General features: G+C 42.3%; 1 protein-coding gene across 2 annotated transcripts; it reads left to right on the plus strand.

Moving 5' to 3' along the window:
• The first annotated feature begins 860 nt into the window (after window positions 1–860).
• LOC130150773 (transient receptor potential cation channel subfamily V member 6-like) lies at window positions 861–25,947 on the plus strand. 2 transcript variants are annotated; one of them, XM_056342033.1, is made up of 15 exons: window positions 861–1,090; window positions 10,177–10,274; window positions 10,810–10,932; window positions 11,857–11,997; window positions 13,160–13,258; window positions 13,468–13,643; window positions 14,529–14,675; window positions 16,951–17,163; window positions 17,505–17,591; window positions 18,722–18,798; window positions 19,959–20,124; window positions 20,402–20,468; window positions 21,052–21,320; window positions 22,369–22,475; window positions 23,944–25,947. In XM_056342033.1, the coding sequence occupies exons 1-15, from the start codon at window positions 960–962 to the stop codon at window positions 24,215–24,217; spliced, it is 2,175 nt and encodes a 724-aa protein (XP_056198008.1). In that variant the 5' UTR covers window positions 861–959; the 3' UTR covers window positions 24,218–25,947. The 2 variants fall into 2 exon arrangements, with proteins under 2 accessions (XP_056198008.1, XP_056198007.1); XM_056342032.1 differs by lacking the exon at window positions 861–1,090 and having other exon boundaries at window positions 9,575–10,274.
• Window positions 25,948–27,885: the final 1,938 nt, after the last annotated feature.

The following is a 27,885-nucleotide window of genomic DNA, read 5'->3' on the forward strand; positions in this document are numbered from 1 at the left end:
GTCTTTAGAGAAAGAAGACTGGAAACTAGGAGCTTTTATCTTTTTTTTTTTTCTTCTCCTGTAGCTTCTAGCTTCTTTGCAAGAAGAAGAATTATCTCCTCTCTTCATTTTGATATCTTGTCTACTGCTTTGCAGACACCGCCCTATGAACTTGACGGTGTTTTTTTCTATACCAAAACCTAGGTTCTGTTACATAGAAATTTTCATCCCTTTCCTAAATAAGCTTTTCTGGAAGAAGTGTGAAGAAAGAGTGAGAGATTGTAGAACATTAAAGGAAAACAAATATGCAAAGTTTACACATTAATCTACATAAATTCTTATTCCAGCTTGTGAGGTAGAGTGATTTTGTTTGATGCAGAGGAGGTGGAGTCTATAATGATGATTTCTTTGCTGGGATTTGCAGCCAGCTGGGGTGGAGGTGTGCTCTCTGTGCTACCTTCCCAGAGCACGGTGCCTTTTAGGGCACGTCCCCACATGTTCACTCACTTAAACGGTGTTCACCTGACCTGTTCAGCTGTTGATTTCAAAATACCTTACATGTTGCTTTCCAGAGGAATTCAGAGATACATAAGAAGGATGATTGCTTCTCAATTCTGGGCTTCAGAAATGAACTACTAGAAGCCTAGGGCATCGATGCTGTGTGAATTCCTCGGCGCCGTATAGGGTCTTTGTGAGGGGCAGGCTCCGGGTGAGCTACTTCTAATTAGACACACCTTTGGGTTGGGCTATTTTGGCAACTAAGTACTTCATGAGGCTCAGGGTACGGTCTGCTAGGGGCAAGTGATTTTATTTTGTGTTTTTACATGTACTTCGATCAGCTGATGCACTGATGGACAGTCTTCTCTGTGGCAGTCCAGGGGCAGAGGAGTCGTGACCTGCAGTGAGCCTTCCCTGAGGTTTTCCAAAGTGAGGATCGCTGGCTTTCAGGCAGATAGGCAAGAGAAAAAAAGGCACGTGCTATGGGGGTGCCTTTATTTGGGGACAGCAAGCCCTTCTATTTCCGAATCTGGAGTGGAGTAAGTCAAAAGTTGCAAAGCAAAAAATCCTGGGATAAACACCTGGATGAAATCTACTTACTGCAGCAGAAAAGGTACAGTGTGTTTCAGCCTTCTTCCCTTTCTTCTGCTGCTCTCTCCCTGCAGCTGATTCTCACTCTTTTCCCTTAGGCTTTTCTGCCAGTAGATAAACTTTAAACAACCCTGGAGCACTTTTCTCTATCAGATTTCTTCTTTCAAGGTGGAATGCTTCTGAAGTTCCAATCTTATCTGCTTTCACAGGTGGGTTTACTAGGTCGCAATTTAATTACCCTGAGTGCCGGACTCCAGTCACAAATTAATAATGTACACTCTTGTCTTCCCTGCTTCATTGGCAAAGCTCATGAGAAAATACATGAGGGTTTGATTTCCTTTAGTTATTATTAAGAGTGTGTGTGACACATACGCTGCAGCCAGCTGAAATAATGGCTTGGTTTTTGCAAGGATTCTGCTTTCTTTTTCTCTAAAGGTTGCCCTTGCTGTGGGATAGAGTGGATTTAATGTTGTTCCACACCCTGGTGGTCAGCCTCTTGCTGGGGTCGACTGCTGTCCCTCACTCCCATGGCCCAGGTGTCAACACATACAGCGACTCCTGTCAGATTATCAAGATTTCCTGTGTCTTCACATGTAAATACTGAGTCAAGGCTGTTTGTTACTACTGTACAGGGTTGCTTCCTCTGCACACAGCCATGCAGGACTATTCATGGAAATCCAGCTGAATCTGTTTTTCATTGTTCCTTGTAATTTCTGCATGCACAAACTCTACAGTACTCAAATAACAAATTGCTTCCAGTCCCTTGTAAATTTTTTTCTTTCATAACAACACTTTGAACATCTCTGGCGACAAAACGGTGGCTGTGTGGGACAAAATCTAACTATCTATACACAGAAATAAGTAGGATAGTACCTTAAGAGGGACAAATGTACATATCTGTCTGTAGACATAAAAACTTACATATATCATCATCTAACTCCTGACCAAATAACAGAAGCCTGTTCTATTATACTTCAGAGAAGTGTGACTTAAATATGCGTAAAAGGGGAGGGACAGTGGGAACATTAGTGTCTCCACAGAATGCTGAAGCCTTTACATTTTAGTATATCCATGAAAAGCATCACAGGTAACTGAAAACTGAGTTCTCAGATATTCTGTAATATCCAAATGAAGGTGTGCCAAAGAAAAGTATAAATATATCAATATTTTTATAATTATAACATTAACTTCATGTTTTTAAGTCATTGAGATATGGAAGGGACATCTGGACATCTCTGTCTAACCTCTCCCTTGAAGCTGGGCTACTGCCAGCAACAGATCATGCTGCTCTGGCTTTGTCTAGCTTGGTCTTGAAAGCCTCCCAGGGCAGAGATTCCACCGTACTTTTAGGTACTTGTTACAGGGTTGTGGTAAACTCCTAGTGAAAAAGGGTTTTTCCCAAATGTTCAACCTGAACCTCCAAAATCATTATTTGATGCTGTAGCCCCTTGTCTTACCATCTGTTGTTACCAAGAAGGGTTTAGCCCCTTTTGTTGCTCCGTTTCACATAGGCTGCTATTAGATTGCCATTCAGCCTTCTCTTTGCCTGACAATCCTGGTTAGTGATGTGCTGCAGGCACATGAACATCTTGTGTGTTGCTACACATCAAGGGAATCAGAAAAACTGTTAGGCATATAAACACTTCTTCATAAACTTCTCTTAGAACACTACAGTGCAACTCCAGTGGTCCCAAAAACTAACATTTTTGGTCTTCTTTATCAGACTCTGTGTAAAACCACATTTTCTGCTTATGATATTCTTGTCTGTGAAATCAGTGTTGCATGGGGACACAATTCTTCCCTTCTGTTTTAGCTGTTTCCCACAGCTTTCAACTAACATAATTAGCCTTCTGCTATGTGGTCAGAAATTCCATGGTGCCAATATGCAGATACTCTTCCTAAAGAGGGACGGGACCATTTCTCCCTCTTATTATCTTATCCTTTCCTTTCTTGTCCCCAGAGATGCTCAGTTTGAGGTGAAAGAAAATGAACATTTTGCAGAGGACTGGAATCAGTTTTATTGCTTTCATATTCTTAATTATGTCCAGATAAAAACCCAGAAACACCTGTGGTGCCTCATGTGTGGGAAGTACTCTTATAAAACTTTTGCTTTTGTGGAAAAACTGTTGTAAGCCAAGAGGGCTTTTACTTCATCCTGTCGCTTTGTTGTGTGGAATTGCAGTGTTATGGCTTCAGCTTGAGTTCTTAGTGTTAATGGTGCTGGAATACATACAGTAATAAGCAGCAATTAAATTCTGCTATTACCTTATTGAAAACCATTGGTAAATATGTTGCTATTTAACTAGTATGCTCTGACTGCACAGAGGAAGTCTGCAAGAGAACTGTGCTTTTTCCTGACCTGCATCTGGTGATGACGATACCTGAAAGCTAACTTCTTTGGTACTTAACTTGAATTTATTTTGCCTTATTTTGCTCATTTCTTTCTGTTCAAGGCTCTTGTTTTTAAACAGCCTGTGTGTTTTAAACAGCTCTGTGTGGAGTCCCAGGGAGAGTGGTCACATCTTGTATGTCCTTACCAGAATTATCTTTGAAAATAAACTCTGGGATCTACACAGCCTGGAGCACATGAACCTAAAACCCCAACACAGTTCATAATCATGGGGAACAAAGAGATAAATACTTATGAAAATTCAGACCTGACAGAGGTGAAAAGAAATCACATGCCTGTCACAGTCTAATAGATCTAATAGATCTTCCAGAAACTGAGAGCTATTGCTTGAGTTTTGTTTTGTTGTGGGTTTTTTTGTAATCTGGTTTCCAGTGTAAGATGTTCTAAGGAAATGTGAACAAAATCTCCCTAGCATGTAATTTTAGAAATTCCACCATATGAGAATTGCAGTGTTCATAAAAAATAACTAGTAAATGAATGAGAGGAAGGAAGCACATGGATCCAGGACAATTGTTATGTTTTTCTCTGCTGTAGCCTGCCTCTATAATTTTGGTTGATTTAATAATCTATCTTCTGTGTGTCTCTTCTCTCTCACAGCTGCTGCTTAAGAATTAGCGGTATCACCTGGCCTTCATGGGATGCTCTGAGGCTTGATTATTCTAATAATGATAAAACAGTTGTGTGATACATTAAAAAAAAAAAAAACCAAAGCATTTTTACACATTAGTTAACTATAGAAATTTGCGCTATGAGAAATAGCGCATTAGAGGTGCTTGGGATAATTTGCATAACTAGCAGAAGGCCATGGTCATTCCAAACATATTGCAATAAAAAGTTTATATCCCCTCTAATTTCCAAATCTTTTTGTGGCTCTTCAGTCTTACAGATATATTACTGAAGTGCTTTGCTTACCCTGAAAACGAACATGGCACAAATAAAAAGTAGCTCAGCCTGACACTAGTAAACTAAGTTGCTGAAGAGCTGTACAGGGACCCAGAGAGCCTGCAGCTTCTAGACAAGTCTCTCTCAAGCTGGTGGTGAATAAGAGATATCGCCATAGTTTTGCTGTTTGTCTAAACAACTTCCCTGAGTTTTCAGTGCACAAATTCACACAGGACTGTCCTGCTTAAAATCCACAGTGTCTGTCTCCATATGAATCTGTTCCTTTGCTCCCAAAGGTGACTGTGCAATAAAGATGCCATCTCCCAGCTCCACTGCTGCCCTTGTGCTGTGTCTCAGTAACAGCTTCTGAGCAGTCCAGAGGCAAACAGCAGCCTGTTGGTAACTCTTCTGCTCCATGAAGTAAGATGAAGTCAAAGCAGCATTTCTGGACTTAAGCTGTTACACTTTCATCCTAATGGAAGTTTTAAGACTAATAACAGGCAAATGTGCCTCCTTAATTTTGCAGGTGTAAAGGTCCTGCAGAGCTCACATTTTGCCAGCAACACACAGGCACATGCACAGCTGCCCTCAGTGCCTGAGACACGGATTGGGCTCACAGATTGAGGAAGCAATCTGCTACCTTAAACTTGGCTATAGGTTTCCTTGTGAAGAAGTAAACATGAAATTTGTGTTCTGAAAATTAAAAACAAATCCTACTTAAATTTAAGAAATTGTTGGCGAAAACTAATTAGACACAGGGTAAGGAACACAACCTAGAATAAAACTGGAAAAAAAAAACCCAACACCCAGGCTGGAAGTTTTGATGCAGGATGAGGTTTATGCTTCAGAGAACACATTTGTTTTATGAGTAGCTCAGTGATAATAAATAACAACTAACCTCTGCTGAACTGATAATCCAGTTCTAGCATGAGATTGTTCTTAGGATGGTCTCAGATGCAGAACTTTAAAAAAGGAAATTAATGCAGGGAGTTTGCCCAGCTGGAAGTGACTAAGATCTCTATTGTTTAGTGTGGTAGATGGCTAAATAGCTGAAAGGAGAAGGCTTCCCCATCAATTTATTCTCTAGTAGAATCAGCAATTAATAACCTGTTTAATTTATTTTCAGGCACGCTCTGTTTACTGTCAGCTGAGGGGGCTTTGGCATACATGCACAAGAGATTCCAGTTAATTTGCTGAGCCTTGCTGTCGGTGCTGAAGGGATTTGCTGACCCTGACTGCCCAAGGCCCTGTTATTTGCCTACTTTTCACTTCATGCTATTACTTCCTAACTCATTTTTTAGCATCTTGTTAGGTGATCACTCTGATCCTTTTTTTCTGGCTCCTTGGCTTTCTCTGAGCACTTCTCTGCTCTCTTGAAGTCTTACACATGTTTACATAGACATAATAGCAGAAGGAAGGAAGAAGATTAATCTTCTCTGGCAATTGCATGATGAAGTGCTGAGCATGGATATTCTGAACACCACAAGAGGGGAGGAAAAGAAAGTTGAAATAATACCCTGCTGATGAATTTATAGCTCAGTTAGATAGAATTGCTTTAGACCCTCAGTAACTGACAGCCTTGGGGATGAAGCATGAAGCTAGCAGATGCCAAACTTAAACTAGAGCAAACAATAAGAAAATTGCATACAGTGAATGACTCAAGTAGCAGAATCTGAGAAGGGAAGGGAAGAAAGAGATGCTCCATTGCACCTCTGGTGAGCTCAGCCTTGAAAAAGAATCTTCAGATTGGTGGTTGTCCAGGCAGTTCACATATTTAACTTATTTCCTTGTTTTAAAAGAATAACCTTATAAATCCAAATTCTTCTTTTCATAAGAGTTAAGACTTATAGACTTGCCCTTGCATTCTTTTCCTCTTCATAAGTGTAGTGAGAGGGATGCTCTCCAAAAGAAGTGTTTAAGAAGCTGTAAATCGGAAAGGGTACATGGTACCAGCAGAAACTGCTTGTGAAATCCTTAACCTTGTTTAAAAGCATTTTACATGACTCCCTCAGTTAGAATCTGACCTACATTCTATCTGCTCCTTTGTTTCACAATGAATTTTCAGTTATCCCTTATTTTGTCCTCACCTATATTGAAGAACAGCTCACAGCTTCCTAAGCATATAATTGAATCATCTGTTAAGAAAACTGACTGACAGTAATGCATGATCGAGGCTTACCAAGTGCCTCAGCCCAGCTAAGTTCCTTAGCTCAGTAAGAACAACTCAGGAATGCTTCCAGGTGGATACTGTTGTGTTTTTTGTTGCCCATCAGAACTACTGGCTAGCTGTGTAGCTGTGCCTGTCCTAAACTGATCCTGCCAGGCAACATCGGTATTGCCTAGTGTCACAGACCTAACTCAGCTGCCTCAGGAGCTGAGTGCCCCTTGACTCCATAGCTGATGAAGAGAATGATTTAGAACAGGAGCTTAACTTAGATGTGCTGATTATCGTCTGAGTGTCTCAACAGGTCTCTGCTGAATCATTCTCCGAAAGCCACCCACTCCATCCAGTGACGCAATGGCACTTTACAGAAACTCAGCGTCTGCTGTAGGCAGCGCTGTTAAGAGACTAAGGTACAGATTTCACCTGCTGCTGCTTTGACACACAGGAACTAGAGTTGTAAAATTCATGCTGTGTTTGATGGGTCTGGAAGAAAATTGGTTAGATATGCAGAACTTAAAGAAATTCAAATGTTTTGAAGTGTATAGATTCAGTTGACTTTGTTTTATTTTTATATTGGTGAATTTGGCTCATCTAGTACCTCGCATTTATACACTCAGTACATTGCTGTAATGTATCAAAAAGGATTTGATAATTATAATGGTATGTTTTAAATGGGAGCAAATTATTTCCCCAAATATGGGACAGAAAATTAAATGAGAGTAAAAGCGTATGGTATAAACATGTAAGTCAGGGACCTTAGAGGCATCAGGGGTAGTGTGCCACAACACCTACTAACCTTTCTGGGTTCTTCTCCAGCCTGCTGTTTGGCCTGGGATCTCCAGTTCTTTAAGCCCAGTTGGAGGTTCCTACATAATTAGAAAGGTTTGACAGTTTTGCCCTAAATTTCTGAAAGGTGAGTATATCAGTTATTAGGTATCTCCCTCTTTGCAGGCTTGTAGTTTAATTAGTTGTTTATAAGGGCTTTGGAGAATTTTGTGAGAAGGGTATTGTGTTTGTGTCCTCCCACATTGTCTCTTGCCCAATCATTCCTCCTATCTGAAGTCATTTGAGGGATAAAGGCCTGCCCAGTAAAACACTAACGTATTAATTGTAGCAGTGTTTATACTATAGAAACCCCACCTCCTTCTCACGTCCTGCCTCTGACACTTCTATTTTCAGGAACACAGGGTCTTTCTCAGCCAGGCTAATAGCAGGGGTAGCAAGCTTGCCTTGCTGATACCTGCCCTTATGCTTTTGCTCAGAGTGCCTTTTTATTTTGTTCCTGTTTGCCTGACCCCAGGTGCAGTGTTCTCATCAAATCATCTTGTAATTAGCAACTAAGGCAACTGGCACGTGAGGAAGCTGAAGAAGGAATGCTTCTCAAAGCAGAAAGGCTGGGAGTTTGAAGGACACACAAAAATATCTCAGAATGGCTCCCTGGGTGGTTCAGGTTGATTCTTCGTATTCTGAACGTTTTTATTTCTCCTATGTTCTTCAGCATTTTTCTAGTCTAGTTTCTAGTGACTTAGGTAATGAGGTGCTGCCAGTGACAGGAAATGCTCCTTTTGTGGAATGATAAATATAATGTTCAGTTATTCTTCTATTACTTGTAGCATATGCCCATTAATTTACACTTATTCAAATTGCTCCTATTTATCTAACCTGTCCCTTTGTTTTGCTTTATCCCCCAAGTCCTCTCAAGTGTGTCAGTATCTTTCTGCTACAAAGGTGTGCAGAACTTCCACGTTTGAGGTGGATTAAATTCAGAGATAATGGTGTATCAAATGTTTTCTTTTGCTGTGAGATTCTATTGTGCATAAAAGAATCACTTAAAGCAAGAAATGTACATTTCTGTAAGCACCAGAAGGTATGTTGCCTGTTTTCCTATAGTTTTATTTTTAAATTATCCATACCTAGCAAGCACAAGTTCCGAGAAGACTTTTGTGCAATAGGCCATTTTATATTCTCTGTCTCTTTCTCTGATCTGGGGTTTCATGTGACTAATGATAGAGTTATATTCATAGATAACGTATTCTAACATCAGTGTTATCACTTAATGCAAAACACCTATTTCTTTATATAGTAGTAGCCTTATAAACTGTATCCCCAAAGTCTCGTTAACACAATAACCCCAGAATACAAGGAAGACCTTTGGGAGGTCACAAGGAGAAAGCAGTGAATGTATCTCCAGGTTTGACTAATGCATTTGTCCCATATGCTTTTTGTGCATCTCTGTGTTTGTGTGAAAGACTAACATCCATCTGTTGGTGGCTGTTAGATGGTAGTAAAAGGACAGACAGGGACAGGTAAGAAAATGAGGGCTGCCATTCTCCTTGTTCATAACAGCTTGAATTTATTGTTGTTTTACTGTGCTCCTTAAACTTGTTCAACATCACACGTTACAGCTTGACCTGAGCCATGCTAGATATATTAATCTATCTAGATTTTTTCTATTAATAATAATATATATAATTCTTTAATTATATAATGTATATTATATAATATGAATAATATATAATATTATAAAAATAATAAAAATAATTATCTATTAATCAATAGATTAAAAATCTGTACTACAGGAAAGCAGAGGTGAGATAAAAGCACAAAATTTGCTTTGTGGAGAAATCTCCTATGTGGAGAGAGGAATCTTTATTCAATACTGAAAATTTGTGAGATATAGTCTGTGTCTTTGGGTTTGAGGGTGTTTCTTCCCCTTAAATCTTTAGCTCCTGAACTTGGGCTACTAGAATTCTTTATTTGCATAAAAACAAAAATCAGAAAGCCCCACTCCAAACCACTTTTTATGAATGTAAAGTATATTCTCAAAATATTAGAGGATAAAATAAATATTTACCCCAAATTTGTGGATTTTGTCCTATTTTTTGTGATTTTTGGGTGGCTAACTCATCATTTTGAATATTGGCAAAACCTGTTTGGATGCTGAGCAAGCGGTGTGGCAGGTAGCTCTTTGCAATGTCCCCTTATGTACTTAGGCACACTGAGGAGAATTCCAGCTTTCAGATTTTGCCTCATAACTTTGTATGATGAGGAGCTACATTTCAGAGCTCATTCTTTTAATTATGCCATAGGAAGTGTTGCTACAACACCAGGTGAATTCTTGTTTGTACTTTTTCTTTTCCATTCCTTATGGGAGTAATTAAGATTCTGACCTTTTTACAATTTATTATGCTGTGTAAAAAAACAAACAAACAAACAAAACCCCAGAAACCACACAAACCACAAACTACTGCCTTTTTCTGGCCTCTGAGATACCTAGTCTGCTGGCAGGAAAGATATCAAATGACCCATCATTCGCTGTCTTCTGTGCCTCAAAATATGAGCTGTGTAATGCAGAACATGGTGGTTGCTGGTTTCTCCATCCTTCCCTCTGCTGCCGCCGCACGGTTGAGCATCGTGAGCCAAGCAGTGATAAACTACCTGGGTTTTTAGATCTGCACTTTCCTGCTTTTCCCGGTTCTTTTCTTGATTTATTTTTTTGCATTCAAACAATACCTCAGACAGTAAGTGTGCATGACCTGTCCGTGGCGATGCTGAGGATACATGCTAGTCCAGGCAAAGGCCATGCTGGCTCTGCAGAGAGGCACCACGTACCTGACTGCGTTTCTTATCAGCCAGTTTTTCTTGACTGCAGGATCTGGGAATCCCCGCTCCTCCAGGCTGCCAAAGAGAACAACCTCCCAGCCATCAGGAAGCTTCTCACTGATGGAACATGTGATATCTATCAGAGAGGTAATGATTATTTGCAACAAATGGCTTCCTGTGGAAGGCAAGAGCCTGCTACAACAAACAGAGTAGTATGTACGTTGGTTTGCTGCAACATTCGCGTTAGCAACCTCAAACTGCTGAAGTCTGTGTCAGCAGCTTTGCAACCAAGTGAGTTTTCTGACTTGGCGAGCTCATCAAACCCTGCAGGAATGGTGAAGATCAGAGATTTACAGCTTGAATGGGCCTTTTGTCTAGAGGGACCACGGGAGGTGATTTGCTGTGGAAGGTGGCCCGTGGAAGGGATGGGTGCTCGTTCGCTTCATGCCAGCGTCTGCTGTTCCTTACAAGCACCCAAGTCCCTGTTCAGCTATCAGGCTTTGATGAAGGACAGAGACTGTGCAGTTACATGGCTGTGACATGACATCTGATGAGGTGGCACCCGGCAGTACTTGAGGGAGGACCTAGCACTCCTGCAATTCTCCACCCCAATAAATCCATTTCTGCTTTTGTCCAGAATAGGTGAGCATTTAGATGACTCGCATGCTTCTGCTGTTCCTAGGTGCGGTGGGGGAGACTGCCCTTCATGTAGCTGCCTTGTACGACAACATGGAGGCAGCAGTGACTCTGATGGAAGCAGCTCCTGAGCTTGTCAATGAGAGGATGACTTCAGAGCTCTATGAAGGTAACACCTCAGGGAAGGAGGATGGGCAGGATTCGGCAGGGGAGAGAGGGGGTACTACCTGTACATTTAGGGAAGTGACCTATATGGTTCCTGGTTCAACATATTGCTGAACTGTTACACAGCAAACCAACATACAAATGGGACCATCTGTGGAAGGCAGAATTATATTAAAGCCAGGTACAGACATGTGCAAACATGCCAATGCGCAATTGACAAACCCGCAGCCACAGGTGAGCCTGCTGCTGTTGCGGGATTGCCAGGGTATGTGCAGTCTGCTTTCTGGCATGCTCATGTGTAACAAAGGGGATACCCACCTGGTCTCCTCTGAAAGGAGAAAAAACTAGTTCTTTGGCTGACAAAGAATGGGGATTGAAAACAAATGTGGCCACTGCTTTTGAGTCTAGACTCTGAGCCAAGTTTTTAAAAAATGGTTCTGACTACCAATGCAGGTATGCCAGACAGAATCTTGAAACCACTAAAATAATAATGATGAGGTTTAAAACACTCTAATACATAGAAAAATTAAAGTAAATCTTCTTTGGGAGCTTTGTTTTGACCTAGCCTTCATGTCTCATGAAGGAACATATAGTCACGCAGCTTTCAGTGTGCTTCCTGGAAGAGTGTGGCATGTCTTGTTTTCCCCCAGAAAAAATCTAGAAAGTGTATCCTGTTGGTTTTTTTGGCAGGTTGCGAAGTCAGTTTTCATGAACCCATAAAAAGTTTTAAGTAGAATGGGACCTCTAAAAAATCTGTAGTCCAACCCTCTGCACACAACAGGGGCAACTTCAAAGCTAAATCATATAGTCCCTGGGGATGCAGTCCCAGACACCTCAGATTTACCATGACTGAAATGTGAACTGCAGGCTACTGATCAGCCTGAAAGTGCTTCCTTGAAAGGCAAGGTTTTATTTCTGTGTCTTACAGGGCAGACGGCTCTCCACATTGCAGCAGTGAACCAGAACATCCCTTTGGTGAAAGCTTTACTCAAGAGAGGGGCCAACGCCTGCACGGCACAGGCCACTGGGCATTTCTTCAGGCGCAGCTCTCAGAACCTTCTCTATTTCGGTACAGCCTTACCTCTCCCCCTGCAGCTACGGGTGGGAGCTGGCACAGTGATGAGGGAATATAAGGGAGGCTTGCTCTAGTCCTCATCTGAACTGGATAAGCAGAGGCTCCTGTCCCCAGGCATCATCAGTCACACACCTTTTAGCAGACAATAAGACTCCTCCTGAATATGTAAATACTACATAAATGTAAATGTATAAATCATACACATTTTATACATTTGCATGTATACAAAAATATATATTGCATTAAATTATAATTTATTTTCTTCCTATCAGCATATACTACAAATTTTCCTGATTTCAAATAGGACAGAGTTAATTTTCTTTTCAGTAGCTGGTGCAGTGCTGTGTTTTGGATTTATTATGAGAATACTATTGATAGCACATTGATGTTTGCAGTTGTTGATAGGTAATATTTATACTAAATCAATGACTTTTCAGTTCTTTAGGTCCTGCCAGCAAGAGGGCTGGAAGGGCACAAGAAATTGGGAGGGGATGCAGCCAGGGCAGGTGTCCCAAACTAACCAAAGGGCTATTCCATACCATAGAATGTCATGCTCAGTATATAAACTGGGGGGAGTTGACCAGGGCCAGGCGATCGCTGCTCAGGGACCAGCTGGGCATCGCTCAGCGGGTGATGAGCAGTTTTATTGTGCCTCACTTGGGTTTTTTTCCTTTTCCTTTTGGATTTTATTACTCTCTCCCTCTCTTTCTCCTCTTCATTACTAGTATGACTACTACTACTATTATTATTATCATTATGTTTCATTTAATTTCAAGTATTAAGTTGTTCATATTTCAACCCATGAGTTTTATCTTTTTCCCAGTTCTGCTCCATTTTCCACCAGGAGAGAGGGGAGAGCGAGCAGGCAGCTGCCTAGTTCTTAATTGCCAGTTGGGTTAAACCATACCACTTGTCAACCTTCTTATGAAGGTGATCCCCTGAAAAGAATACTTCTTCCTTTGTGTTGTGTGGGGCAGGTCTTTTTTTCCCTTTCTGAGTAGATGAGGAGTGGGGCAGAAAACTTGCAGGTTACCTGAAGTAACTCTTCCTTTCATATCTTCTGGCTTCATAGCATGGATAGCCTTCCCTCAGTGTGCTTCAACCTCTCCTGCCTCCTGAGGTCTTAATGTGGATTCTCCCATTCCTTTCTCTGCAGGAGAGCATGTTTTATCATTTGCTGCCTGTGCGGGAAATGAAGAAATTGTACAGTTGCTCATTGAAAATGGAGCTGACATTAGAGCTCAAGATTACCTTGGTATGTGCTGTGAGACCTAGTGATGTGCATACAGTGGATCTGGACACTTTAAACCAGACTGTCATCTGTGCATGCACGTGTTTTTCTCTCATTGCAAACAGCTGTGAGATGAGAGATGCAAGAAAAATGAAAGTAATCAGTCAGTTGTGCCAGTCTTTGCATGGGGCTGGGCTACTCAAAATACTTCGTCTGGTCTGCTTCCTTCGTAGGTAACACTGTCCTTCACCTCCTGGTTCTCCAACCCACAAAGACGTTTGCCTGCCACATGTACAGCCTGATACTTTCCTATGACAAGAGCAAAGAGGGACCTGGATCACTTGAAATGATTCCTAACAATGAGGGGCTTACTCCCTTCAAACTGGCTGGAGTTGAGGGCAACACTGTGGTGAGTTGGTGTGACACGGTTGCCCCATACATAAGAGAAATGGAGAACTTGAAATAACATCAACCAGACCGTGAGGGAGTGTGTGCATGTCCTTAGTGGGTAGAAGATACATAACAAATCCCTTTTCCTCTTTTTCCTTTTTTGCCAGAAGTCTCTTGTAGGACCAGAAAACCCTTTACAAGAAATTTCTTTGTCTTAATGAAAAAAACAAGTGCTTAAGTTATAGAACTTTACACCAAATTTTTGAAGCATTTGAGTTAAAAAGATATTAACAGAATGATCCACCCCAAGTAATTTTTTTGAAATTATGACTGAAATTATACTCTTTGTCTAGATTTCATTACCCTAAATGTGACACATGGGAAACTTCTTCATGTATCCACAGGCATTTATTCATAGGCAAGAATTCAATATTTAATGTAAAATCTCATCCTTCCACTTAATGAAAAGGCAGAGGTGGTTAGTGTTTCTTCTGTAGATCCATGAAGGACAGGGTCATTTCTCTTGCAACACCTCTTTCCTCATAACATATAGAAGATTATAAAAGGTATAAAAGGATTTTTTTTCTAATTCACATATAATTCCATATGAAATCTACTGTCAAGATTTATAACTGTGTCAAGTAACTTCAGCGGCTTGATTAGACTTTAGAGTAAAAATCACTCCTTTACTTCAAGCATGAGCTAATAGTCCAATGGGAATCAGAATTTCTTCCACTTCAGCTGCTCTAATTGTTTCTGGGAGATATGAGAACTACAACAACTGCAAAGTTCAAGGAAAATACACTGCAGTTAAGGGCTTTTAACAATTTTATCAGTTCTCATTGCAAACACACTATATACTGGGAAGTTTCTAATATTCTCAACCCTCTTCTTTTCTCCTCAGATGTTTCAGTACCTTATGCAGAAGCGCAAGTACAACCTCTGGTCCTTTGGCCCCTTGACCACTGTGCTCTATGATCTCACAGAGATTGACTCCTGGGCTGAAGATCAGTCTTTCCTTGAGCTCATTGTCTCAACCAAGAAGAGAGAGGTACCACGTGATTTCTATGTGCAGGCCACAGTTATAATAAAAGGAGAAGAATGATGAGGTTAAAGGTTCAAGGTCTATACTATTGCGTAGAGCAAGGGCTTTGTACCACGTGCTGCAGGGAATACATGAAACACATCAGCTTATTCATGATCTAGCTACATCCAGTGCTTCCTATACCTCATTCTGAGGTGTGAAACTTGCAGGTGATTGGAAGAACTTAGTATGAGCAAACTACAAAAAAAGACACTGTGGGATTCAGTGAAGGGTTCTCTGTCTTTCACCAGGCTCAAAGAGATCAGTAACAAGTATCTTTAAAGTAGCTCTAGCAAGTAGCTTTCTGTAACCAATACTGATTGACTCTTAGGATGTCCCTGTGAGACACAACTGTGTTCAGAAATCCTAAACGGGAGTGCATTTTGAAACCACTCATTGTTATTATCCCTTAATCTAATGACAGGTTATGGCCCAAAACAAAATGGGCAAATATCTCTGCTTTAGGCTCAAAAACTTGTAAAGGGTTCACTAAGATAAAAATAACTTGATGGCAAGCTTAGATCTTCTTAAGACTTTCAAGGTGCACTACCCTATCAGTTGTAATTACCTTAAATAATCCTAATAGAATAGGAAATTAATCAGAAGACACTTTAATTAGCACAATTCCTCCCATCCTGTGTTATTTCAATCTAGCAAAATTTTAGCCAAACTCCTCTAACAAAAGTTCCAGCTACTGGAGAGCTTTGCAGAGCGTGGAGGAAATCTGTGAAACTCTCAGATGCTTTTACTTAAAATCCTCTAAATTTCTGTGTGGTGATGTATTTGGAAATTCAGGGGAAAGCAGTCTCTGTCAAAAAATAGAACAACCTCAGACACTGTCCAGAAGACTAAACCATAATCCTGAAAGAAAGCAGAATATTGTGCCTCTGTCTTATCCCAAAACATACAGTGCATGCGCATCCAAGATTCCTCATTTCAGATAACGTGTCATCAAATACCAAGAGTTATTATGATTTCTTTATTTTCCGTAATGCTCTTAAGTATGGGCATTTACAATTTTTGCGTGTATAACTAGTAATTCTTTTTTGCGTTTGATGTATGTTTGGCCCGAAATGTTTGCTGTTTCCTCCAGAAGAACGTTGTGTGTCATCCCATCCTACCATACCTTCCCAGTCCAGTACTGGATTAGAGGAGCATTTTTAGGCCCCAATCTGAAGAAGGTTCCTCTTTTATTAAGGGGGTTGCATACATAAATAGGTACTAAGATATATTTTCTGACCCATAAGTGGATGAAAAGTGGAAAAAATAGAAGGCAACTGAGCTACAGGAAGATTAAAGTGTCAAACTTACATCATTCCTTTGAAAATGAAATTTACTCTCCTATGGAAAACATTCTAGAATACAGACTTCTACAGAAAAGGGAAGACCTAAGGCTATCTAGCTAGGTTAATTATCTCTCACTTAATTTTGATTCTTTAGGATATCCCGTAGGCCATTCAGGAGTTCTGTTACTCATGTCTGTCTACTGAAACATACATATTCCTTGCACTTTGCCCAGTCTGTTTTTGGCTGCCTTAGAGGCAACAGGCCAAGGTACCAAGAGAAAAACATCCAGAGTGCCATAAGGAGTTTTCCTTTAACCCACTCATGCCAGTTTGACTTGCGCCTCCTTTTGGCTTATTGCAGTGTTCCCCTAAACATCACTGTAGGAAGTAGGTCTAGAAGATTTTAAAAAAGTGTGTGGGTTGAATTCATAAGCAAGATGTAAACTATACCCTGTTTGCCTGACTTATTTGGAAAAATGTTCCAGTTCCCTTACCCTAAATCATCTGATACAGATGCAGATAGCCTTGTAAAAGATAATGGGATCTTTCTTAAAACATGCTATCAAACACTATTTTAAATAATACCTTTTATTTTCTGCAACACATCCTCATGTATTTACATTCATGGACTTAGATTATAGGTCTGTCTCAAGTGTTTATATACATCCAGGCCTACACAGACAACAAACTTATTCCGGTATCTAACATGGGTTTTTTTGCATTCCCACTGGCATTCAGGAAATATCTTTTTTTCTTTTTTTCAAAGCTCTTCACCAGCAAACCGAGCAAATCCAAACCCACTTGCCCATTCCAGTTTTGCAAAATAAGTTCAGCTTCCTAATGCCAGCTAGAGTAGTTGAGACTAGATTGCTAATATTCTCCCAGGGAGCAGTGTGAATGATGCTTATAAACAAATGCCCTTATGGCAATTAATTCCTTCTTTCTATCCTTCTCAGGCACGTCAGATCTTGGACCTAACACCTGTGAAGGAGCTGGTGAGCCTGAAGTGGAATATGTATGGTCGTCCCTATTTCTGTTTCCTGGCTTTATTCTATATACTCTACATGGTCTGCTTCACCATGTGCTGCGTCTACCGGCCTCTGAAACCCCGAGCAGGCAACAAAACAAGCAGCAGAGACAACACAATCTATGTCCAGAAAATGCTGCAGGTACTGTGCCTACAGGAGCCAGGGCCACAGGGGCCAGACTGGGCAATTCTCATCTAACCTACTGAACTGGGGAGCCCAAGCCTTTCCCAGGTTCCCACTACTTGTCCGACACCCTCCCCTCTTTCTGCCAGCTGCCCTTTGCCAGCACAGAATGTGCAGCATGGTCAGTTCCCTGTGCTGGGGCTGGGCTGGTTCCTGTGCCCTTGTCACACCTAGCCATATTCATTACACTAATGGGCCTTCTTTTCCTCCATCCTCTAGTTTAATTTCATTTCACTCCCTGTAAAGTGTCATTTTAATTTCCATTCACTTTTTCTTTTTCCCCTCCCCCTGTCCCCCAGGAATCATATATGACATACGAGGATGAGCTGAGGCTGGTGGGGGAGCTGATCACAGTCATTGGAGCTGTCGTGATTTTAATCCTTGAGGTAAGAGAAACAGTGAGCTAGATACTTTTGAGTTTCATCAAGACAAATTTTACATGCTATACAAACAGGAGTTTGTGCTCACAACTTGGTAGGGGTTATTTGCTTAGTCTAAGGGCTTTGATGTGTCTAGGGCAATAGATGTTGTCAACAGTATCTATCCAATGAAACAGAGACAGTGTCCTAATAAGACTCCAGGCGCAGAAGCAGCAGTTGGAAGTACTGGCCGCGCTCTCAAATACCATTTGCAGGGTAACAACACAGTTGCCTTTAGCAGCATCTGTAGGTCCAGCTGAATCCCAGCTGCTTCATGAGGTTCTTAGAGATTCTTTACCCAGCACACCTAAATACTCATGTGTTTAGTGCTGGGTGAAGCAACTTCTGAGCATACACAGAAAGGTTTCTGTTTAATTGGAGATCAGTGACTGTACAGATCTATATAGGAGCCGTGCTCAACCAGAGTTCTGCGGTGGGCATGTGTAGGTGTTCTCCTTACCATGAACTCTCTCTCAAAAAAAGGAAAAGTTCTTTAAAACAATACTCCACTTGATTTTGTTATGATATGTAATATAAGTCTGAAACTTCTATATGAGAAAACTCAAATGATGATGCCAGGGAGAACTGAAATCAAACGGGGCTTGTTAACAACTTTCTGTCTAAGCCATGTGTGTTCCAGAAGGGCAGGTCCTTCTTCTTGCATTTGGTCAGGACTCTGGGGCTACACTACAACCAACACAGAGAGAATTATAATAGACTTCTTTGATTCCTCAAGGTCTTTTGCCTTCATTTCTGAGGCTCAGCTGTTTGTATGATCTTCTCTCAGTAATCTGTATGAACTTTGGGCTCACACCTCTCTGCTACAACATCTCTCTGCCACATACCAAAGCCTCTCTGTTTACCCAGGCAAACAGAGTTTTTTCTTAGGTTTTCCAGCAATCTCTGTCACATCCCAAGAGGGGCACACCTGACTCAATCATTCTGTTTCTAAAGTAATATAAAATTCAAACTGTGAACCTGCAAACAAAGCAGATGCATTTGGCCTGAAGATCCTGTGAAGATTGCCCATTACCATGACATTTAATAGTAAAATTGAATCCATTTGTGTCCTAAAGTCAATAGGATGTCTCTTTTAGATCCCAGATATCCTTAGAGTTGGAGCAGCAAAATACTTTGGACAAACCATCCTAGGAGGACCTTTCCACATAATTGTGTAAGTACACCACCTCTTGAGTCTAATAAATATAACATAATATCTCTCATTTCCCCCACTGCTGTCTTTTGCTAGTTGAGTCACTTTCTCCAACCTTTTAAAGTATTCCTCATCTTGATTTTTTTCTTCCACTGGATTAGTTGGTGTGTAGGAAGCTAGGCGACTAGACAGGTAGAATTGATGGTGCTAAGAGGTCTCTGCCTGTGGAGCTGGTGGCTGTATGTTCCTGTCTTGGAATTTTTTGAAAAGAAAACAAAAAGGAGGGTAAGAGGATCTCCAGAGGGCCTGGGTGCCATCCAGAGGGACACTGATAGGCTTGAGAGATGGGCCTATGCAAACCTCATGAAGTTCAACAAGGCCAAGTGCAAGGTCCTGCATGTAGGTTGGGGCAATCCCAAGCACAAATACAAGCTGGGCAGGGAACGACTGAGAGCATCCCTGGGGAGAAGGACTTGCAGGTGCTGGGGGACGGGAACCTCCACATGGCCCAGCAATGCACGCTCGCAGCCCAGAAACCCAGCTGAGCCCTGGGCTGCATCCCCAGCAGCGTGGTTGAGGGATAGGGCTCTGCCCCTCTGCCCCACTCGGGTTAGATCCCCTGCAGCACTGTCTCCAGCTCGGGGCACCCAGTATAAGAGGGACACGGACCTGTTGGAGCGAGCCCAGGGAAGGCCACGAAAATAATCAGAGGGCTGGAGCACCTCTCCTATGCAGACTGAGAGGTTTGGGGGGTTTCAGCCTGAAGAAGAGAAGGCTCCAGAGAGACCTTATCCCAGCCTTCCAGTGCCTAAAGGGGCCAACAGGAGAGCTGGAGAGGGGCTTTTTACAAAGGCATGTAGTGATAGGACAAGGGGAAATGGTTTTAAGCTCAAAGAGGGTAGATTTAGGTTAGATATTGGGAAGAAATTCTTTACTGTGAAGGTGGTGAGACACTGGCACGGGCTGCCCGGAGTAGCTCCGTGGATGCCCTATCCCTGGCAGGGTTCAAGGCTAGGTTGGACAGGGCTTGGAGCGGCCTGGGCTGGTGGGAGGTGTCTCTGCCTTGGCAGGGGGTTGGGTCTAGGTCATTTTAAGGTCCCTTCCAACCCAAACCATTCCACGATTCTATCTATAAAGATTACTTTACTGAACTTTTTTCACTGTCTCTTCTTTCTTTGCAGCATCACATATGCTTGCATGATTCTGGTAACCATGGTGATGCGTCTCACCAGCACAACTGGCGAGGTGGTGCCCATGTCCTTTGCCCTGGTGCTAGGGTGGTGCAATGTCATGTACTTTGCACGAGGCTTTCAGATGCTCGGACCCTTTACTATCATGATCCAGAAGGTATAAGACACAAACAAATATGGGTGTTACGCACTTCCTGACACATCTTTGCAGATATGGAGAGCTGAAAGAACACTTTTTTTCCCTCAGGACTCTAATGGGAAATGGGCAAGTTCTTGCCTGCACAGAGGGTTTGGGACTTTCACATTCTCTCTTTAGAGCAGAAGTTTCCTTCGGTCTGCTCATGGTCTTAGAATGTGGGAAACTGTTTACATGGGGTTGCATTGTCACTTAGTGGAACGGTTGGGCCTTATGGTGGGTTCTGTCTGCTCTACAGATGATATTCGGAGATCTTATGCGCTTTTGCTGGCTCATGGCTGTGGTGATACTAGGCTTTGCATCAGGTGAGTCTACAAAAGGAAAACAGCAATGCATTACCCCGCCAACTTCTTTAGTATGAATGAAGTGCATGGGTTTTGGTTCATTCTCGGGTTGCCCGCTGAGTTAGCTGGTGGAGGTTATGATGATGTATAGCTTCTATTTCTTGGAGCACAGTCCCTTTCCCAGTACCAATTTCTGTTCTCATGAGTTTTCAACTCTTGTTCTTTCCAGTGTAACAGGAATTAGGACGATCCAGATAATTCCACGTATATATATTTATGTCAAGGTTTAAAAACATACTGCTTTTATGGTATTTGTCTTTGGAAAATGAGAATAAGATACACAACTTTACTATTTGAAGAAGAAAATATGAGTATTTTGAGAACAAATAATCAAAGTAATTCTTAGTCATTTTATAATACAGATCGGTGACTCTAGTCAGGGGTTTGTCCTTGTTATGCTGGGTACTGCACTAGCATAGAAACATATGCAGCTGCTTCCCAGACCACTTCGTGTTGTCAGCACCTCTTACAGGGACGCTGTTGTTCTTGGGATGTGATTCCTGTTATTAAACACTCTCTTTTCCACCCCGTTGCTCTCCTCTAGCTTTCTACATCGTCTTCCAGACAGAGAACCCTGAAAAACTTGGGCAGTTCTACAACTACCCCATGTCCTTGTTCACTACCTTTGAGCTGTTCCTCACTATCATTGATGGCCCTGCAAACTATGATGTGGACCTGCCCTTTATGTACAGCGTGGTATACTTTGCCTTCGCCATCATTGCTGCCCTCCTTATGCTCAACTTGTTAATTGCCATGATGGGTGACACCCACTGGAGAGTGGCCCATGAGCGGGATGAGCTCTGGAGAGCCCAGGTAATGTGATTTACATGGTAGGGAGTTCTCTTTGAAAGTTGTCCAGGGAAAATGTGCTAGACAGTGCAATTACTTACTCTGCCACCCGAGCTCTAAAGGAGGTACTTTGAAACCTTTCCCTGACCTTCACTTTTCTCAGGGGCTAATACAAGAAGCCATGTCCTTTTAATTCTGTTTTACAGCTTCTGTATATCATCCACCAAATTTCTTTCACCCTTGTTATGAGTCTGAAGTGTCTAAGCACAAGACTACTCTTCTGCACATCTTCCCATGTGAAACTGTTCTCCAGTACATCTTTGCCATGCAGGCATACATACCTTACTTCAAAAAGCAGCTAGAAGCCCATCCAGTCTTTCTGGACCATTCTGTGTCTCCTTAGCTGTTTGTTCTTTACGCACGGAATCTCTTGATAAATAGAATTAAAGTTGCAATTTTTTTTTTTTTTACAAGTCACATTCCTGTGTAACTGAAAGTTATAATTATAGGGATTGACTGAGGGGCAATAGAATACAAGGTAATGATTACAAGCAGGTCAGTAATGTCTTTTGATCCATTAAGAGAAGTTGGTCTGACTCTCTTGTTCAAAAGGCAAAAAATTCAGCCAGATCAGTTATATAGCTGCCTAACAGGAAATCTATTTTCTAGTATTTTTCTGTGGGAAAATAGTAAGTCAAATGGTTACATGTAGTTGTGTGGCCACATTGGGAAGTTCTGATGATAGCTAAGGCAGATACAAATACTGCCCTCTTCTCTAGCTTGCAAATTAACTATCCTACTCATTGCAATCAGGTAAAAAAGGAAAGAAATTTAACAGTGTTTTAAGAGCACCATTGATTCCTCAAAACACTGCACAATTAGGACTAAAATAGTGAATTTCCCTGTAATAAATGGAATATTGACTCTATGATTTTTTTTCATTACATGTGGAGCTGTAATGAAATATGTTAATGGGTCACTACGTAGGAAACTGATAATTTTGAAAGAGAGTCTGATTTTTTTTTTTTCTAATTCATTCAAGTTCTTTCTTTTTTTCCTTTTTATTCTAAAGGTTGTTGCTACTACTGTGATGCTCGAGCGGAAACTGCCGCGATGTCTCTGGCCTCGCTCTGGAATCTGCGGGCGGGAGTATGGGCTGGGGGACCGATGGTACCTCAGGTGAGGTCTCTTCTAGTGTGCATGCATAAGGATCCCAGAGGAAGAATCCAATGTATGGATATATGGATGTTAGTAAGGAGCCTTTCCAGTGGCCTAGGGAGGAGTGTCTGGAGTCCTTCCCTTGCAGAATACAGATCCCAGTGTATTTTCTGTCTGCAATTGATAGACAAGCACTGTTCCCCTCAGAAAGCTCTGCTGTGCAGTTCCTTTTGAAATAAGCTGATGTTTTCTTATCCAGTAGTCACAAGAGACAGAAATTGCATGGGTTATAAGGCCTGATTTTTTCTTTCAAATTTCTTATGAGTACCACAGTACTTTACTGCTGGGTTTGGTTGTTCCTACGTTAGATGTGTGAAATGGCAGAAGCAACATCAATCAGTTAGGCATTCAGCATCAATGACCTGCACTATAGATGATTCAAAACCAAAACAGGAATAAAGGCAAGGTTTCTTTCTTGTGTGAACCTAGTAACTATGTTATACTTTGCAAAGACTGCATTATGTGGCAAAGTTTTAGGTCCAGGATTTCTGTTTAGGTACTGAAATAACAAATGAGCTATCTGTAGTCTAGGTAACACTAGATTCCTCATTGTTTCTGATTTTAATCAAAATTTATACAAGGGTGAAGAAAAATTAAACTTTGGGCATGTGTCTTTTCTAAATGCCTCATCTTTTGCTGACAAATCCAGAAGGGGGAGTGGTGGCTGTATGAAATGGGAATTTCTGCAGGTTTTAGCAGAGAAATTAACCTCATAGATTTTTTCAGATTTGCTGGGCAGAACAAGCAGACCTAAAGTGGTACCAATATGCAATGCCTTCAGTCCAGGGTCCAGAATATAACTTTGCAAAAGCAATATTCCAGTGACAATTCTTCATTGAATGTTCTGAGAAAAGTGTGTCAGTGTGATCTAGTTCTGTCGAATTACATGTATGCTCATTGTGTGTGCTGTGGTCCAGTATTTCAGAAGACAAGTTGTAAGTAGTGTAGAGAGGGGTTGGTGGAAGTGAAGCAGTTACATAAAAGTTCGACAGAAGATAAGTGACATCCTGAGGCTAGCAGCCATGGAGTGTCAGAGGAGGAAAGGCAAGGGCAAAGGAAATGGATGAATACACGCATATGTACAAAGGATCTGGATCTGGAGTCAGATGGGGCAGGTCTGCCAATAGCTTGCAGCTGGCAAAATAGAAGGGGCAAATGATGATCGGGAAATGAGTTAAAGGACAGGAAATCATGGGCAGATAAGTGTACTGAGGTCAATGACAGGGATGAAGGTCTAGGAGATAATTTTGTGCTAGCCACTGCTAGCACCATGCCTATAACCAGTTTCCTGCTTCCATGTAGATTTTCTGGAATGTCTGGGTCAGTAGACATATTTTTGGGAGTGTCTTGCTTCTTGTGGCTGCTCGGTCTTGTGGATAGACAGACACATTTCTATGAATTCACTTTGTTTTTTTAATCCTCTTAACAGAGTTGAAGACAGGGTTGATCCCAACAAACATAAGATGATGCGGTACACAGAAGCATTTAAGGCTCAGGATAGGGATAACTATGACAAAGGTTTGGAAAAGCTGGAAATCAATAGGGACATCCTGTACAAGAAGGAACTGACCACTCTGCCATTGTCACGGAGCACATCCAGGACTAGCTCTCACCGTGGCTGGGAGATCCTGAGGCGTAACACCTTGTACCAACTTGGTGGAGAGGTTGGTCATGCCATGGAAGAGGAGGTCTATGATGTTTAAGAAGCCTGGGATTTTTTACCTCACAACACAGATTACTTTTGCAACAACAGTTGTCTTCTCCAACTTTCATACAGACTCCAGCATGTTGCACACATTGGTCAGCCTTGAAGAACTCTGCTGGTGAACAGTTCATGGCATCTATGCTACAAGATATGAATGCAGTCTTTTCTGTCCTACATCTGAGTGTCTGCTGTTGCACTGATATTTGCACCAAGCTGATAGGCTTGTTGAGCTGTGATCTGTGGTGGTTTGTTATCCTTTATAAAGTCCTACAGAAATGAGTGAAGGAGGCCAGCATCCATTTAAAAGAGAAGTGATCAGTAAGACCTCTTCCAGACTGTTGCATACAGTATAATCTCACCCTCCAGTTCCACAAAATCCCAGTGCTTTCATAGCAGAGACCTGACTGAAGTTCTGTTTTACGATCTGGTATGGAACTGAGAAAAACCTTGTAAGCCCCTGCTTGGGGACGAAGGTAACTGTGACACTGTGACGATTAAAAGGACTGTAACTACTGAACTGGCATGCAGGGCCTGACAGACTCTGCCCTCTGAGGAAAGGCAGTCTCTGTGAACTGCATTTTCAACGTTGCTACCTTGGCAGGACTGTTGGCTTGGTTTGGTTTGCTTCTTGGGAGGGTGGGTGTGTGTATTGGTATGGTTTTGTTTATATTTTATTTTATTGTCACTCAGGTGAATGCACTATAAGCTTTTGAAAAGAAGTGATTGCTATTCCTGGGAGGATTCTGAAGGGTCTGAAGTGGGAAATTCTTTTCCTAATGAGAGCATGTATAACCTGGTTAGGTGACACTTAGTAGCGTGAAATTTCAGCAAGAGCTGTTAATCTCCCGAGTGAGCTGAAGCGCCTCTTTTGTTTTCTGTGGAAGAGTAGGATTCTGAACCATAGCTCTCTGGCTTGTAACTGAGCCATCAAGGCTGGGTTGAGCTACATATATGAGCTACAACATAGCATTGAAAGAAATGGAGAGGAAATGTTGGGTAGATGAGCAAGCTATAGCACAGGCAGTTCAGAAACTGGTGCACTCTCTCTCTGAAAGTCTAAAACTATGCGATGAACGATGGAGTCATCCACACAGTTCCCTCCCAGGCACTGTGCCAGTCTGTTAATTTGTCATCTGCCTAGGGCCACTTAAAGAAAAATGGGGAAATGGTCACGGAAATGGACTGTCATTTCAGGCTGCTTTGTATTCTCAGAGAATGGACTTTCTTTCCAATAGCAGAAGTGGAAAGAAATCCGTGGTCTTAACATTTCCTTCCAACAGGACTAGTAACAGGCTTTGTTGAAGAAACCGAGGATTATTATCTAGCATGAGATTTTGAGCCAAATTGTATTGAAATATCACTACAAATATCTCCTCCATCTCCTCGTTTGCAGGTGCTGTAATGGGCATAATGATCTTTGTGATTATGTGTATTTATTTCAGTATGTTCTTCCCTTATTTATGTTCTGGTGGAAGACTGACAGAAGACTGGCTGGAATTCAACCGCGTTCTTTTGAGTTGACTCATTTTGTTGAATTGGAAGTGTTGCCTGGTCTCCTACTGAAGTATTGTCAGCCCTTCCCGAGATCCTTGGGGTTTGTATTGGCGGCCTGTGGAGATGGGGCCATGCGGTGTGGTACCCAGCGCTGCAACCTGCTGCTCTGGTCGTAGAGGAATTTTCTTTCACTGTGGATGGGCGATACCGCTGTTGTCCCCCGAGCGGGCTCGCTCCCTGGTGCCCCTCCCCACACCGGCGCTGCGCCCCGCCCCCCGCGCCGCCCCCCGCTGTCAAAGGCCCGCACGGTTTATGCAGTTCGGCGTACAAACCCATCAGCCCCCCGCGGTTACAAGCCACCCAGATCCGTCACTCCTCAGTGCTCCGTCCCGTCTGTCTTACGTTCTCTCGCTTCGCGCCTTCATCAGCCCGCGCGCTCAGCCTCCCCCTCTGCCGGGCAGGGGGGTTTCTCGGGCCGCGGGTGCCGATCTCCCCCCGCCGCAGCCCCTCTGCCGGGCGGGGGGGTTTCTCGGGCCGCGGGTGCCGATCTCCCCCCGCCGCAGCTGCCTTTCCCCGGCTGCACCGAGCTTTGCCCGGGATGAGCCTCCCCCTCCCCCCCCCGCCCGCTCGCCCCTGGGGGCGCTGCCTCTGCGAGGGGCCTTTTTTGCACAACGGCGTTTGCCGGCGCACACGGGGTTCGTAGCCTGGATTAACCCTTAACAGCCCGTTCGCTCCGCCTGTCTCAGTCAAACCGCCGACACACGTCCAGCTCCACCCGGCACCCGCTGCGGCCGGGAAGGGGGACGCTGCCGCCCCCCCCCGCCAAGGGCAGCAGCAATGCCACCAGTTTAAAAACCTGCAGAAATACAATGGAGTCGCTTATAGCTATTTCTACAAAAGTACTCCTCTTTGTGACAAATAACAATAATAATTAAAAAGCTAGTTTGTAGCATAAGATGTTTAAGCCCTGGTTCTGATTTTGTGTTCTTCATTCCTATAAACAATAATGAGAATGTTGATCTTGGAACTCAAAGAAACATACTGACATTGCAGGAGGCAGAACAGAACTCCTTTAACAGTGCTGGGCCGTGAGAGATTTCCGCATCTGCTCTCCATAAAAAGAAAACAAAAATCCAATAGCAGATATGTTTAAGGAAGTACCTTCTCTTGTAAAATTACACTCTGTGATAGTTAGCTTTCAGACTCTTTGCTCAGAGCAGCATCAGAACTGTGTGATTTATTTCCTGTCTTTGGAGTTGCCTAATGTAAATAAGATAGAAAATAATGGAATATTTTGGGTGGGAAGGGACCTTTAAAAGCCATCTAGTCAACCCCCTGCAGTGGGCAGGGACACCTTCAGCTAGATCAGGTTGCTTAGACCCCCTTCCAATCTGACTTTGAAGTCTTCCAGGGATGGGACCTGGGCACCTCACTGGGCAACCTGTGCCACTGTTTCGCCACCCTCATGGTAAAAAAATTCCCCGACTATTACTGAAGCTTGGCTTCCAGTTTCCTGAGGTGACTTGCATATTAAAAAAAAAAAAATCCTGGAAAAAGATCGTATTTTACCAATAGTAATTGATTCTCCAGCCTTTTTGTTGATAATGCGTGGTGCAGAGTATTTTTAGCATAATTTATTTGATCTGGAGAATAAACAGCTGTAGAAGAAAATTTGAGGTAGGAAAAGTCAGCAGATACAGTGGGCACACCATTCTGCCAGATGTGGAGTACCTGCCCTCTCCTGCTGGTATGCATACATGTGAGCTGTGACCACGTGACCCTCAGATGATGAAGTAACAGGAGGCACTAGACTAGAATAACATTTGGGCTGGCTCAATGCAATCTGGCTCAGTCTTGGAAACAGCAATGACTACAGTCACACAAAGGCAAAGCACCTTTGCTGTATATATTCTGCAAGAATTTGCTGCTTCAGTATTTGCTTCAAATTTTTGCATTTTGTAATGTAGTTATATCCTAAAGTTCTAAAACAGTCTTGGTGCTCCTTACCATTGCAAGGTGTCTTTCCTCTCCCTACTAACAATATTGCAATAATTTCAAAGTAGACATTCCTCCTCTCCTTGAAACGGCTAACCTCAAACTATCTTCTACATTACTGAAGCAGCTTCTGAGTTTATGATGTGATAAGAATGAATGTCTTGATCCAGATGCTTG

This window comes from Falco biarmicus, chromosome 5 (assembly GCF_023638135.1).
Source record: "Falco biarmicus isolate bFalBia1 chromosome 5, bFalBia1.pri, whole genome shotgun sequence".
Lineage (NCBI taxonomy): Eukaryota > Metazoa > Chordata > Aves > Falconiformes > Falconidae > Falco > Falco biarmicus.

Excerpts from the sequence above, each read along its gene's own strand:
- LOC130150773 (XM_056342033.1), top strand. The coding sequence starts at position 960 with ATGGGGGTGCCTTTATTTGGGGACAGCAAGCCCTTCTATTTCCGAATC. Across the intron at positions 17,592-18,721 it reads TCGTGATTTTAATCCTTGAG|ATCCCAGATATCCTTAGAGT; the intron begins GTAAGAGAAACA and ends TGTCTCTTTTAG. Across the intron at positions 22,476-23,943 it reads GGGGACCGATGGTACCTCAG|AGTTGAAGACAGGGTTGATC; the intron begins GTGAGGTCTCTT and ends TCCTCTTAACAG.